Below are 14,324 nucleotides of genomic sequence, written 5' to 3' on the forward strand. Positions count from 1 at the left end.
CACATTTATAGATCTGAAAAAAGCTTGTAACATAACCCAAAGATGCACAAGATGTCATAGTAGCTTCACGAAAGCATGTATCTCAATAGTAGTCTCTGTGTCTATGAAACCCTAGAAAAGTCTTGTCATCATGTGCCAAAAAATAAATCTAAAAATTTAGAATCTGTATACATCGATAGATTGAGAGGTGACGAGGTATGTATCGCAATTCATTAAAGCTTGATAGATTGGAGGTGTTGAGCTAGGTATCCAGACTACTTGTTTCAGCTTTTCTTGTATTGTTTCTTGAGTAATCTTCATATCTTCAATAATACTACTTGTTATACTTCTTCAAAGTACTTCATATTGTTCTTAAAACCACTTAGAACTACATAATTATAAGTAAATTGCATTTTGTCATATGATATACCAATTCATAAAATATGACCCTAACAATTTTTGATTTTTTTTCCTTTTAAGAATGCCAAAAAAAAAAAAAAAAGATTAATATTGAAAATACTACAAATTTTATTGCATGGGTCTTACAAATTATTGTACTACCAATTATAAGAACTAATTTATATATTTATTTATTATTTTGTTGAAATGCTACCAAATACATTCTTTTCCACATCATTTTGTAATATTTTTGTAATAAAGGTTGTAGTAGTTTTAGCATTTTCTCACCAAAAAAAGAAAAAAGAAAAAGAAGATTAATAGAAATCCAACAAATCACCATTAAGTAATTAAAAATGCTAAAACTGCTACAAATTCTACTAAAAAATACTTAAAAAATGATGTGGCTAAAGTAGACTGGTAGTTTGGTACCACTTAAACAACATAATAAATGATTGGTTGAAACAATTTTTTTATTTATTGGTGATGTTTTAGTCTGTAATGCCTACGTGACAAAATTTGTTATATCCCTAACATCGTTCAAGTGAATTAGTTACAAAAATAAAAAAAAGAAGTAAGAATAATGCATTTAAATGAAAAAAAAAAAATTTATAATGCATAACATTAACTAAATTAACTAAAGTTTTCATTTAAGGTCTCAAATTGTATTCAACTAGCCTTGCTAATCAACTACAAATAACTTCAATCCCACAAGTTCTCAACCACAATTGCAAACGCCAAATTTATTTCTATCCCACATTTCAAATCCTATTTATATCAAGCTGATAGCTCTAACTATGTGCTTTGGAAGCATCAAATAATACCTTCCATTCTTTGATCATACTCCTTGCTCGATTTTATTGATGGAACACAACTAAATCCTGAAAAGTATCTCCTAGATAAGAGTGGTACAACTCTAAAAGGCGAGAATCCGCTCTATCAAAAAGGAAGGCAAGAGATAAAGCACTTCAAACTCTAATCAATGTTACTCTTTCACCCTTAGCATTGTCTCTGGTAGTGGAACCATGGTTTTGAAACCCGGACCGTTTAATGAACCGGGAAAGGGAGAGGTTCAAGGTTTTTAAGATCGGGCCGAGGTTCAACTAAGGTCAAACCAAGATGTATCATTTAATTTTTTAGGGTATATTTCATTAACTACCCTGAGGTTTAGGCAAATACCAAGCAAATCCAAACTTTTTAAAACAAACCAATTTAGTCCCTAGGCACAATTTAGTCATTAAACAGGGTCAAAGACTTTACTCATACTCTCTAACTCTCTTTTCCCTCTCCTTTCTTATCTACCGTCCCTCTCTCATGGATCTTAGACCAAAAAATACCCTCCATAACCCATAGATACCCATAGATCTTCTTGCTGTTGTCATATTCTTGGTGCCAAAATAATTAATTTGGCATGTTCTCTCTTTTTTCTTATCTTGTGTCCCTCTCCCTTCTCAGACCTCTCCTCTCAAATCACCATGACCACGAAACTCAGTCGGTGTGACCCACAACCACCAATCGGTGTGACCCCATAGCCACCACGATCTTTGTTGAATCTTGGTTTCTCTACTCTATGGTTGAGGATCAGCATGGGTATTTGTTCGGTTTGCTGGGTTTGATTTGTTATTTCTCTATAGGTTGGTTTGATTTGGTGGTTTTCTGTTTGGGGGTCTCACTGATGATGGGTTTAGATTTGAGAAGAGTTACGTTTTGATGAAATATCTGGTGTTTCTAGGTGTGGGTTTTTGAATGGTGTGTGTTGTTTGGGTGCTATGTAGTTCCTGTTTATGTGAACAATTGTTTGTAGATATGAATTCAAACCTGATCTCTCTTCAACTTGGATGTTGTTTATGTTGGGTGTCCTTTAAGATCTGCATGATTAGGTGGTTTGGGTGGTTGGAATTGATTTAGTGTGGTTTGGTTTAGCTGTGGGTGTTTGGATTGGTTTGATTTAGGTGGCTGTGAGCGTGGGTTTGAATTCTGATTTATGGTTTTGGTTTGTGGTGGTGGGCTTTGTAACGATGGTAGTGAGGTGGTGGTTGTGGTCTTAACTAGTAGATCTGTGGGCTATGGTGGATTTTGTTTTTTTGTCTGAGATAAAATGAGAGAGGAGCAAGAGAAGTGACAAAGGAGAGAGAGTCAAGAATGGTTAATGTTCTTGGTATTTCCCCAAACCTCAGGAGTAGTTAATGAAATTACCCAATTTTTAAATATATTTCAAACTTAAATTGGTTTATATATATTAATTTTTCATTCATGACCAACAAGATGTGCGTGACCCAATGGTTTGCATGCTGGACATGTTATTTCACTTACTAAGAGCAGGTTCAAGTCTTGCTAGCAGCATATTTTCATCAATTTTTACCAAATAATGACATGGATGAACCGGGTTCTTGTAGAACTAGTCTAAGGACCAATTCCTGGTTAACCCAGTTGGACCGGTTGGTCTAGTCTGGTTTAAAAAACAATGAGATTTTTACCAAAATAATGACATGGATGAACCGAGTTCTTATAGAACCGGTCTAAGGACCAATTCTTGGTTAACCTGGTTGGACCGGTCGGTCTAGTCTAGGTTTAAAAACAATGAGTGGAACAAGACATTACACATGGAGTTGGAAGGTTCTTGAATGATGATAGTGTTTATACCATAAAAAAAAATTTAAGACCAAGATATGGTTGTTAATTTAATCTATAATTATTAGTTGGCGTAAAGCCACATATATTAGTGGAAAGAATGACATATGTGACTTGGTAGGCATAACATGTGGAAGTTTCGTAACCATGGCATATGTCTTGGGAACAAATGTCATGTGTAAGACACTTGTCAAGAAGATAATAAACAAGAAGACCTTTGCCACATTGTATGGAAGATGGAGAAGTTAAATCCTACACATAACCACCCCCTCCCTTACTTTGTGGGATAGTTACAAGCTGAAAATAATTTTGATCTACATATTGTTTAAGTAGAACTAAAACAAAGTACATGAAATATAACTTTAGTAAAAGTAGAAACAAAGACGAAGGGATGGTAAGAAGTAACAAAAATGGATATGTCAATTAAGAAAGCAACGGAGAGCATGATTTTAGATAGAATAGACTGGAGGAATAGAATTAATGTGGCTGGCCCAATTTAATCTATTGAGAATCTATAGCTGACCCTCAAATTTTAATATTAATGCTTTGTTGTTGTTGTATCCATATTTTTAATATAAAATAAGGCTATTACTATTTATTAGGTGAGAAAAATTAAAGTTTTCTAAAATATTTTTTTATTGTGACAGACCAAAATTCCTATTGAACAAAAAAAAAAAAAAAAAAAATATTGACAACAATTTACCTGATTCGATATTTCTTGCTTGACCGTATATTTCCATCTCTGAATTTTGGAAGCTTATAGGGATTTGGTTGGTGTCATCAGCTAGTGGACTGCATATTCCTTGCAAAGAAGTGGCCAATTAATCTCATGTAAAATGAAAAAGAAAAAATGATGATGATGAAGAAAAATAAAATTGGAAGACTTCATTTTTTTTTTTTTTTTTTTCTAATATCTATACTACTCACTTCGTCCCAAATTGTTTGGCCTAGCTAGAAAAACCCAATTATTTAGGGAAACATTATTAATTGTCTTATCTCTTCAAAAAAAAAAAAGTTGAAATTTCCAAAATTACCCTTAAACAAATTTATCATTAACTACCTTATCTTTGAAGGTTTTTTTTTTTTTTTTTTTTTTTTTTTTTTTTTTTTGTTGAATAAAGATGGCACATATAGTGGATTTCAAAATTTTGGTTTTTAATTTTTTTATTAAAAAAATGCTCCCACAAATCAATTAAGGGCATAAAGGGAATGTTAATAAATTAATGATGTTTGACTTTTCAAACAGGACATAATTTTGGAACATTCCAAAATGGAATACAGGCCAAACAATTTGGGACGGAGGGGGTACTATTTAAGGGACTTTCTCTGTTTGGTATCCTCATTTTTTTGGTTCAAAAATGCCCATATTCTCCTATGATTAAGTAGAGACAAAACTAAAGGACAATTCAGTAAAAATACAACTCTAACTCTCAATAAAACATTGCCTAAAAAATAGGGTCACTCTTCTATTAATTTTCAAATTGATTTATCAACTTATAAATTAGATTAACAAAATAAAAATTATATATCTAAATAAAAACAGAGTTTTTTTTTTTTCTACAAAATAAACATTTAATATTTGTTCATTTTTTGAAACTAGCCTCGTGACACTCCTAGTTGTATTCGTAGTTCTAAATGCATAAGTAAACCTTAAATTGAAATGAATGAAAAATTATGACACAAAAAAAAAAAAAAAAAGCCTCAACGCACGCACGAAGCGCGTGTGACGAGATTAGTTATTAAATAAGTTTTTAGAAGTTCACGTTCATTTATGTTAAAAATATAATATTTATTTTTATTAGGTTTTAAATTTTAGAGTTATAACAAGTGCTAAATTGTTATATTAAAGTTGAAAACAACCAAAACTCATTGTTTCACTAGATTTAGACAAATGAATATTAAATAAATTTTGAATAAATTGTGCTAATCAAACTTTAAACAAACTAATTAAATTTCATATGATTTTTTTATACACATTTTCTTTGAAATTTCATTTGTTAATACTTATTATTTATCATATATAATATGTATGTTTCTTAGTTTTTTAATGCAATGCACAAGTTAACAACTAGTTTATATTATTTATAAAAATATAATAAAACTTTTTTTTTGGGGAAAAAAAAAAAAAAACTAGAAGTTCAATAGAGGATTAAGTTTTCAACTCTTAAGTATTCATAAATAAAAATTTAATTAACTTAATCTCCCTTAGTGCTGGGGTCAGGTGATCTCTCAAGAGGAAGGGTCCGAGCATTGGGTCTCTTTTAAATACAAACGCCTGCCTAATATCTGCTATTGGTATGGGTGCTTAAACCACAACGATAAAGACTGTGATCTTTGGATAGAGAGCAATGGAACTCTTTCCTCAGAGAACAAGGAGTATGGGCCATGAATCTGTGCACCTTCAAACCCCATGTTTAGGAAAAATGTGGTCATAGTACCTGGTTACTACAAAGCTAGGAAGAAGGAGAAGAAAGGGAAGTCGAGTGCTAGGTCTTGGGGTGGCACAAGTTGCCCACCTCCTCCCGATGGTGGCACTTCCAGTGCTCACGGTGGTGCATTAAGGTCTGACTTTTCCCAAGTTACAAATATGGTTATAATGGTGGAAAAGGGCGATATCCTGCATATTTCCCATACAGAGAATATTTGCTAACCTAAAGATATTTCAAATATCCCTAAGTCTACGGGTTCCTTCCCCCAGCGGCCCCCCCCCAATGAAGGACACTTTCGAAATTCAAATAGAGGAGATTGATTCGGGCTTACAAAAATTTGACTCCCCACTGCTTTCCTTCCCTGGTGAGTTATTTTCGGGATCTATTCCCCATTTGGCTAATTCTTTTGACGGCGAAAATTCAGGTAGCATTGATGAGGTTAACCCAGAGAATCCTGATTGTAGTATTCCTTCTTAGTCCAGCACACATACTCTCTTGGATGGGAATTAAGTTCCACACAAATGGAAAAAAATGGCTTGAAAAAATAACTCAAATGATTTTACTATGCATGCTACTGTGTTAGGGAAACATGTGGGGAGACAAAATGGATGAAGATCAGCAAAAGTTGCATAGTAAAAAATTACAGGTTTCTAAGGAGGATGGCAGGACCCTTTTTGAATTGGTGGAAGCTGACAATCAGCCACTTCAAATACAATGAATTGCCTAGTTTGGAACTATCGTGGGCTTGGGAACCTACGAACAGAGAAAAGAGCTTGGTGAATTAGTCTAGACAAAAGATCCTTCCGTCGTGTTCATTGCTGAGATATGGGCGGATGAAGCAAGGCTAAAAAAATAAAGAAAATTTTAGATTTTGATAATATGTTTTTTGTTCCAAGAAATAACAGGAGTGGTGGGCTGTAGTGAATAAAGGGACCGATGATGCATGGAGTTTTATTTGTTTTTACGGGGAACCAATTACACAATTGAGGCATGAATCTTGGAGTTTATTATGTGATTTAAATAATCATATGTCTCTCCTTTAGCTGTACTCCAATGATTACATTGAGTTGGTCAGTCATTCAGAGAAAGTTGGTGGGGCAAACAAAAACCAAAACCAAATGCAGCTCTTTCGGGATACAATTGATGAATGTGGTTTCTTACATCTTGGGTTTGTTGGGTTGAAATTCACCTGGCAGAAGCACTTTGCTGATGGACACTCAATTTGGGAACGACTAGACCAAGGGCTTGCCAATAATGATTGGCTTATGAATTTGGGTGGGACTAGGGCACATCACTTGCACTCTGACTCTTCGGATCATAGCCCTATTTGGATAGTGCCAGCTAGTATGGAACCTCCCAGATTCCAAAAATCATTTCATTTCAAGGAGATGTGGCTCTCTGACATGGGGTGTACAGACACTATGGAAGTAGTTTGGTCTTCACAAGTATCTTTAGACCCATTTATTCTAACAATGAAAAAAATTGAAGTGGAGTCAGAAATGTTTTTGCAATGTCAAGCGTGAAATGAGAGTGAAGAGAGATTTGCTCAAAGAAGCCTAAAGGGAGGCTATGATTACTGGTTTGAACTTTTGGGTTTTATCAATAAAATACAAAATTAAAGACCTTATAGATAAAGAGACACGAATGTGATTTCAAAGATCAAAAGTTCATTGGACAACATAGAGGGATAAAAATTCTAAATATTTCCATAGTAGAGCCACTCAACAAAGTTGAAAGACTTTCATTACCTCGATACGAAACTGTGATGGTGTTTGGTGCTTGTCTTAAGAGGAGGTGGCAGCTTCTATAGTTGATTATTACTAGGCTCTCTTTTCATCATCAAGCCCGGTTCAAGCAGGGAGCACTATTGATTCCATTCCAAGCATAATAAGTGATGACATGAACGCTCAATTATTTGCTGATTACATGAATTGGGAGGTAGGGGCAGCGATCAAACAAATGGCTCCCCTGAAGGCCCCAAGTCTTGACGGTATGCCTCCTCTTTTCTACCAGAATCATTGGCAGCTAGTTGGTAATGATGTAACTCAATCCATTCTCAATTTTTTTAAATATTGCAACACTTCCATCTCATTTGAATTATACATATGTGGCCCTTATCCCAAAAGTAAAAGGCCCCGAACGTATCTCTAAATATAGACCTATTAGTCTTTGCAATGTTTTGTATAAAATCTTTTCTAAGGTTTTAGCTAATAGGCTAAAAAAATGTTCTACCAAATATTATAACAGAACATCAGAGTGCTTTTACTAAAAGCAAACTTATTTATGATAATATTTTGGTTGCTTTTGAGACTTACATAGCATGCAGAAACATAAAGGGAAGGATGATTATATGGCTATTAAACTGCATATGAGGAAGACCTATGATAGGATGGAGTGGTCTTATCTTGAAGCTATGATGAAAAAAATGGGTTTTGGGGAGCAGTGGATTAAGTTGATGATGGTTTGTGTCAAGACTGTAACCTATTCCATCCTGGTTAATGGGGAGCCAAAAGGCTTGATCAATCCAACTTGAGGTATCCGTTTGGGAGATCCCTTCTCTACCTTTCTTTTTTTACTGTGCACAAAAGGGCTACATGGTTTGACATCCTAAGAGGCTACTTTGGGTAACTTGAGGGGTTTTTCTCTTTGTAGAATGGCCCTAGATTGACTCATCTTTTATTTGTAGACAATAGTCTTCTTTTTTGCAAAGCTAATTAGCAAGTGTCAAAAAGTTCTTGAAGTTTTGGAGACCTATGGTAATTGTTCTACGCAACAGATAAACAAAAGCAAGACGGCTATCTTCTTTAGTAAATCTACTTTAGATAGTATCAGACGACTTATCAAGACAGCACTGGGAGTCCTAGAGATTAGATAGTATGAGAAGTATCAAGCTTTCCATCCTTGATAAGGAGAAAGAAAAAAGCTAGTTTTGAATTCATAAAAGAGCGAGTCTGGCATAAACTTCAAGGCTGGGAAGAAAAGCTCTCGTATCAAAGGAAGAGAGTTTTAATTAAAGCCGCAGTCCAAGCTATTCCAACTTACACTATAAGCTGCTTTAAATTACCATTGGGTCTCTGTAATGAAATTGAATGTTTGATCGGAAAGTTTTGGTGGGGACAGCGAGGAGATCGTCGCAAGATTCATTGGGTGAAATGGGATACTCTTTGAAAACCGAAATCAGATGGAGGTCTGGGATTTAAAGACCTTAGCCTATTTAATAATGCCCTCCCAGCTAAACAAGTTTGGTGACTCCTCCACAATAAACAGTCTCTTTGTTATCGCATCTTCAAAGCTAGATTTTTTTCCAAATTGTTCTATTATGGAAGCGGCTGAGGCAAATTTCGGATCCTATGCATGGAAAAGCAATTTAAAGGGTAGGGATGTTCTACTGAGGGGGGCACGGTGGATGATAGGGAATGGGCCCAAGGTTAGTATATGGAAGGATGCATGGCTCCCATCTTTGGAGCATCCTAAAATCCAATCTCTTGTAGTGGATTTATTTTCTAAAGCTTCAGTAAACTCTCTATTTTCACCTTTTCATAATACTTGGAATGTGGACCTATTGCATCAATTGTTTTCAAATCGGGAGGTTGAATTGACAAAGAAAATCCCACTCGGGCAAGGACTTTCAGAGGACAAGCTTGTCTGGCCCCATGTTTCTTCGGGTGTTTATATAGTAAAGTCAGGATACAACTTTCTTTCAAAACATAGAGCATCTGAGTCACAAACTTCTTCCAATCCGAGCCAATGTCAGGAGGTTTGGAAACATGTCTAGAGTTGCAAAGTTCTGAATAAGGTTAAGAGTTCTCTCTAGATGGCCTATAAAAATGCTCTTCCTGTGAAACTCAACCTGGTTCATCGGAATGTTCTAGCTGAAGACACATGTGAGCAATGTAAACAATTACCTGGGGACATGATTCATGCAATTTGGCTTTGTATTGAAATTTTTGGTGTGTAGGAGTTTGACCCGAATTGGAATTTTCACCGGACAAAACACTTTCCTATGTTTTTGGATCTGGTCCAATAAATTATTGATGAGGATAAAGATTTAGATCAATTTGCTATGTTTATCTGGACACTGTGGTTTCGCAGAAATGGACTTTAGGTTGAAGATAAATCCTTCCCTCTCATGGATATTATCATGATGGCCAGATAGATCCATACTGATTTGTTGTAAGTCAACCCAGGGACATCACTTACCTAGTTGTTCAAAGAGATTGTGTTCGTTGGTCCCCTCCAGTTTCTCCTATGGTTAAAGTCAATTTTGATGGTGCTGTTTTTAAAGATTTAGGCAAGTTAGGTATTGGGGTTGTGGTTCGAGACTCTCAAAGACTGGTTTTAGCATCAATGTCATGAAAGATCCTACTTCCACAGTCCGTTACTGATGTAGAAGCCATGGTTGCTGTGAGATTTGTCAATTTTGCTCAAGACCTCAGCCTTCCTTTGATTATTATAGAAGTTGATTCAGAGATTATCATCAAAACTCTTTGTAGTGAAGATGAATCATTCTCTTACTATGGTCACCTTATCGCGGAGGAAAAACTTTCTACAGTTTCCTTTTATTCTTTTTGTGTTTTTCATATTCACAGAAAAGGTAATTCAGTTGCTCGTAACCTTGCTAGACATGCTAGACATGTTAGTGGTCTAATGGTGTGGATAGAGGATATTCCACCACACATCAATTCTATTCTCTTAGCCGTCTTTGGCTAGTCTTGTTTCTGTTTTTCAATAATGTGTGCTAATTTTCTTCTTTAAAAAAAAAAAAAAAAAAAAAAAAAAAAAAAAAAAAAAAAAACTAACTATTAATAAATTAAAAATTTTAATTAAGCCAATTATTGCAAAATTTCCCAAATTAGATATCAAATTCACTTGAATTTTGTAGTATTAAGTGTCCATCCAATTTAACACTAGTGTTAGGGTTTTAGACCTAGTTATCACCAAATTAATAAACTTTTAACCAATTAATTAATTAATTAATTATGTTATTGATTAAAATGATTAAAACATCAAACAAACATAGATCACATGAACCTAAAGAACAATGACCCAGGGAAGCTTATGAAATTGTGGTTTCATAGTAAAAAACATAGGGAGGATTAAACCTAAACAATCCTTAAGGCAACATTTCACTAATAGAATTGATGTTTGTACAATAAACTTAACCTTAAATCTACTGTGACCTCTAATAGTACTTATCAATTGTGACCAAATGTAACTCTGAATCCATAGACTGTTCTACTGTGAAATTGTTACACACAAACTCTTCAGTTTGTGACTTTGAGATCTTCACTCAAAGATTTAGATCAGCAAATGTTGTTGATTGGATGCAACAACCTTGCTTTATCATTGGATTTATTGTTTGCACAAGGTCTTTAGCTATAGCTCCAAAAGGGTATGGAAAATCTCCAAATTTGTGTAGAGAACACTGCATCCTTGAATGTGCAAAAATGTGCTCTAGGGTTTGTATTTATATATGATTAAGATCCATCAAAACCCTAGATTAAATAGCTGAGTAGAAAACCAGATCCACAATCTGTACAAATCTCAGTCAGTCGAGATAAGTGGGTCTTGATTAGTCAAGCCTGCAATTGAAAAGCAATCTTCAATAGTCCACTTTCTGATTACTTGAGTCTTCATTTGTTCTAAACTTCATTTGTCTTGTTCCAAAGATAATTTCAACACTAATCAACTAGACAAACTAAGTTCTAAAATGTTACACTTGTTCATGGTTGCCAACCTAAAAATATAAACTTTACAACCAGTTGTTTTGACCTAGCTCAAGCACACAATTTATTTCAAACCTTCAAGAACCTTATAACTCAACTAGTTGACACTTCTTTGTATTTTCAATGAAGACATTTAGGGTTTAAATCCTTCCACTCCAAACTATTGATTCTAATATATATATATATATATATAATGTTTAGAAACAAAAAAAAACTAATGGTTTTTTTTTTTAATAAATATTTTTGTGATTGAACAAAATTGTATAGCACACTAATATGAATTAAATTAAGAAGTAGAAAGTAAACTACCTTATTATTTCTTACCATAATAGGGTAATCAAGAATTACAAACTAACATACTCTATCGTATAATATCCTTACATGATTTTTTAAGGATCAGCAAAAAATTTAAAAACAAATATTGGTAGTGTTAGATTTAGATAGAAAGTTTCATATGTATCTAATTGTGATTATTCTTAAATGTATTTATGCAAATGAAATTTTTACAAGCTTGATATTCAATTAAAGTAGAAGCTCAAAAAAAAAAAAAAAATGTTAATCCACTCTTTCATGTTAGATACACCAAATTAAATTTACAATCCTCTCTAACTTTTTGCAATTTCTAGTATATATTTAAAAATAATTTCCACCCATTCAAAACTACTTCCAACTAATTTGAATCTAGTTCAAGCCCGTTCAAAACTACAAATTAATTTGAAACTAATATAATTACTTCAAATTAATTTGAAACTAATACAAAATCTCTTACCAAAACTTACTACTAACTCAAGTATAAACATCAATGAGAAGTTTACCATATTCTAAAGTACTATAACTATGATTTTCAATATATGTTCATACTAACTAAATTTTAAGTTTATTTATAAATATTGAATTTTTTAAAAATTGATTATATCACAATTAAAAAAAAAAATTGTCAGAAATTAAAAAGTAAGTATGTAAATAGGTAAACAAATCACCTTCGTATTTCTTTAAAAATGGAGCAATTTATGCATGAGATTACAACTTATTATTATTGTAGTTGCACGATTTTCCTGGTCCAAATCCTACTGATCAGGCCTTGGCCCAAGGTGCAACACACAATAAATCTTTGTAGAGGATGGGTCAAAGAACTTAGCCTCAGTGAACTTAGTCGGTCTGATGCATGGGCAACATCATTGCAGAAACAAAAACACAAGAATGGATGTCTCACAGAAGATTATATTTTCTGGGTACAGATAATACATTTTTCCCCCCCTTCTTTGAAGGACTCTACTACATTATATAGCTCTTTCATTCTTATCTAAACCTTACACTTGTTGATCATCTAAGCCCACACTTGTTGATCATCTAAGCCCCCACTATCAGACACCCTTATCACTCCCTTGTGAGTTGCAGTGGCCAAGGTAGTACTGTTCAGGGGTCTTTTCCTCATTAATGCGGCCAAGAGGGTGGTTGTGACACATTTAATGTGGTGGTAGCAGCTTTCCATGAGATATTTTGGGTTTTATTCTTTTTTATGTGCTTGGAGGATGAACTGCAGTGGTTGGGGCGAGCTCTTGGTCTGGACTTCGTAATGTCCGAGGAGGTGTTACTCCTCGGACAGGTTTCTTTTACCGCAGTTGGGCTTGAATAATGTTTTGGCTATGACTTCTCCTCGGACACGATGCTTCTCGGACGGGCCCGTATTTAACTAGCCCATTATTTTGGGCCGGGCCCCACAATTATTATTAGTATTATTTTTAGATTACAAATTAGTTACTAATAGCATGTTTATCTCAATTATATTTTTTAAGGCTGCAAACAACATATTTGTGATATATTTTGTTTATGCTTATATATAAAAGAACGAGCTCCTTAACAGTTTGTTTGAATGGAGGGAGAGGAGAGAAGAGTAAAGTAAATGAGAGTGATATAGTATAATGAACCTTACTTGGATGTTATAAGAGGGGGAGGGGGGAGAGGATTGAAGGGATTTGGAGGGTTATCTTACCCCTTGTAACCTCACATTTTATTTCGAGAGGTGCTACGTCCACAATATTTTTACAATATTTTCACAACAAATCATAGGTGATTAGTTATTATTGATTCAAATTTGAACCTAACACTAAGATTACTTTTTTGCCCCAACAATAACAACCAATAATAGCCTGCCACTTAAGATTTGTTGTAAAAATGTTGTGGACATATTATTTTTCTTTTATTTCTCCCAAATTAGTGAGATTTGGCAAGGGAAGGGAGTACATAAGGGATTAAAAAAAATTGAAATGCCAATTTTGCCTTTAAGTTCTCCTCCACTCTCCTCTTCCTATTTCATTTTTAAACATTCACATAAAGGGGAGGGATTTAAAACATCCAAACAATGTGAAAGGGTAACCATTCCCTTCTACTTTCATTTAGTCTCCTCTCCTTCCCCTCCTTACCCTCTACTCTCCTCTTCCTCCAAACTTCCAAACATAGTATAAAGGTCAAATTGATTCATTAAAGTACTTTTGATAACTCTAATATGGCTTTTCATTCTACGAATCATATTACTCTTACACTTTTTTTGGAAGTTTGCAGGGAAAGGGGAGTAGAGAGTAAGAAGTGGGAGGGGTAAATGAGAGTAAAGGGGAATCGTTACCTCTTCACCTTATTTGGATGTTTTAAAAATTAAGTAGGGAGTGATAAGGGAGGAGAATTTCATATAAATTGACAATAATGACCTTATTTTATTAATTTTTAAAGAAATAAATATAAATTGACATATTAGAGGAAGTTTTTTAATCCCCTCCACTCCACTCCCCCTCCAAAGCTCTCCAATTTGGGGGAATTGAAAAAGAGGGGTTAGGAGGGATAAGATACTCCTCCAAATCCCTTAAAACCCCTCCCCTTCCCCTCTTAAAAAACATTTAAGCAAGGTTCATTAAATCATACCCCTCCCATTTACTCTCCTCTCCTCCCCCTCCATCCAAGCAATCCATTAGGTATGCAAATCTATAAGAATGTGATACTTGCAAGTCTGAATGTTAACAAGTATGTTGGGGTCATGTTTTTATGTAATTGACATATCCTATGACAACACTTTACTTATAATTAGGTAATTCTAAGTGGTTTCAAGATCATCATAAAGCACTTTGAAGAAGTATAACAAGTGGTAGTATTGAAGACATGAAGAATACTC

The 14,324-nt window shown here is 34.2% G+C and overlaps 1 protein-coding gene across 1 annotated transcript in view; it reads right to left on the reverse strand.

The window, feature by feature from the left end:
- LOC126722101 (uncharacterized) overlaps positions 1–14,324 on the reverse strand; it is a 45,304-nt gene that overhangs the window by 3,837 nt on the left and 27,143 nt on the right. The window contains exon 6 of the mRNA XM_050425251.1: positions 3,710–3,808. Coding sequence (XP_050281208.1) covers positions 3,710–3,808 — 99 coding nt within the window. The remainder of the gene's footprint in view (positions 1–3,709; positions 3,809–14,324) is intronic.

The sequence above is a fragment of the Quercus robur genome, chromosome 4, assembly GCF_932294415.1.
Source record: "Quercus robur chromosome 4, dhQueRobu3.1, whole genome shotgun sequence".
NCBI classification, from domain to species: Eukaryota; Viridiplantae; Streptophyta; class Magnoliopsida; order Fagales; family Fagaceae; genus Quercus; species Quercus robur.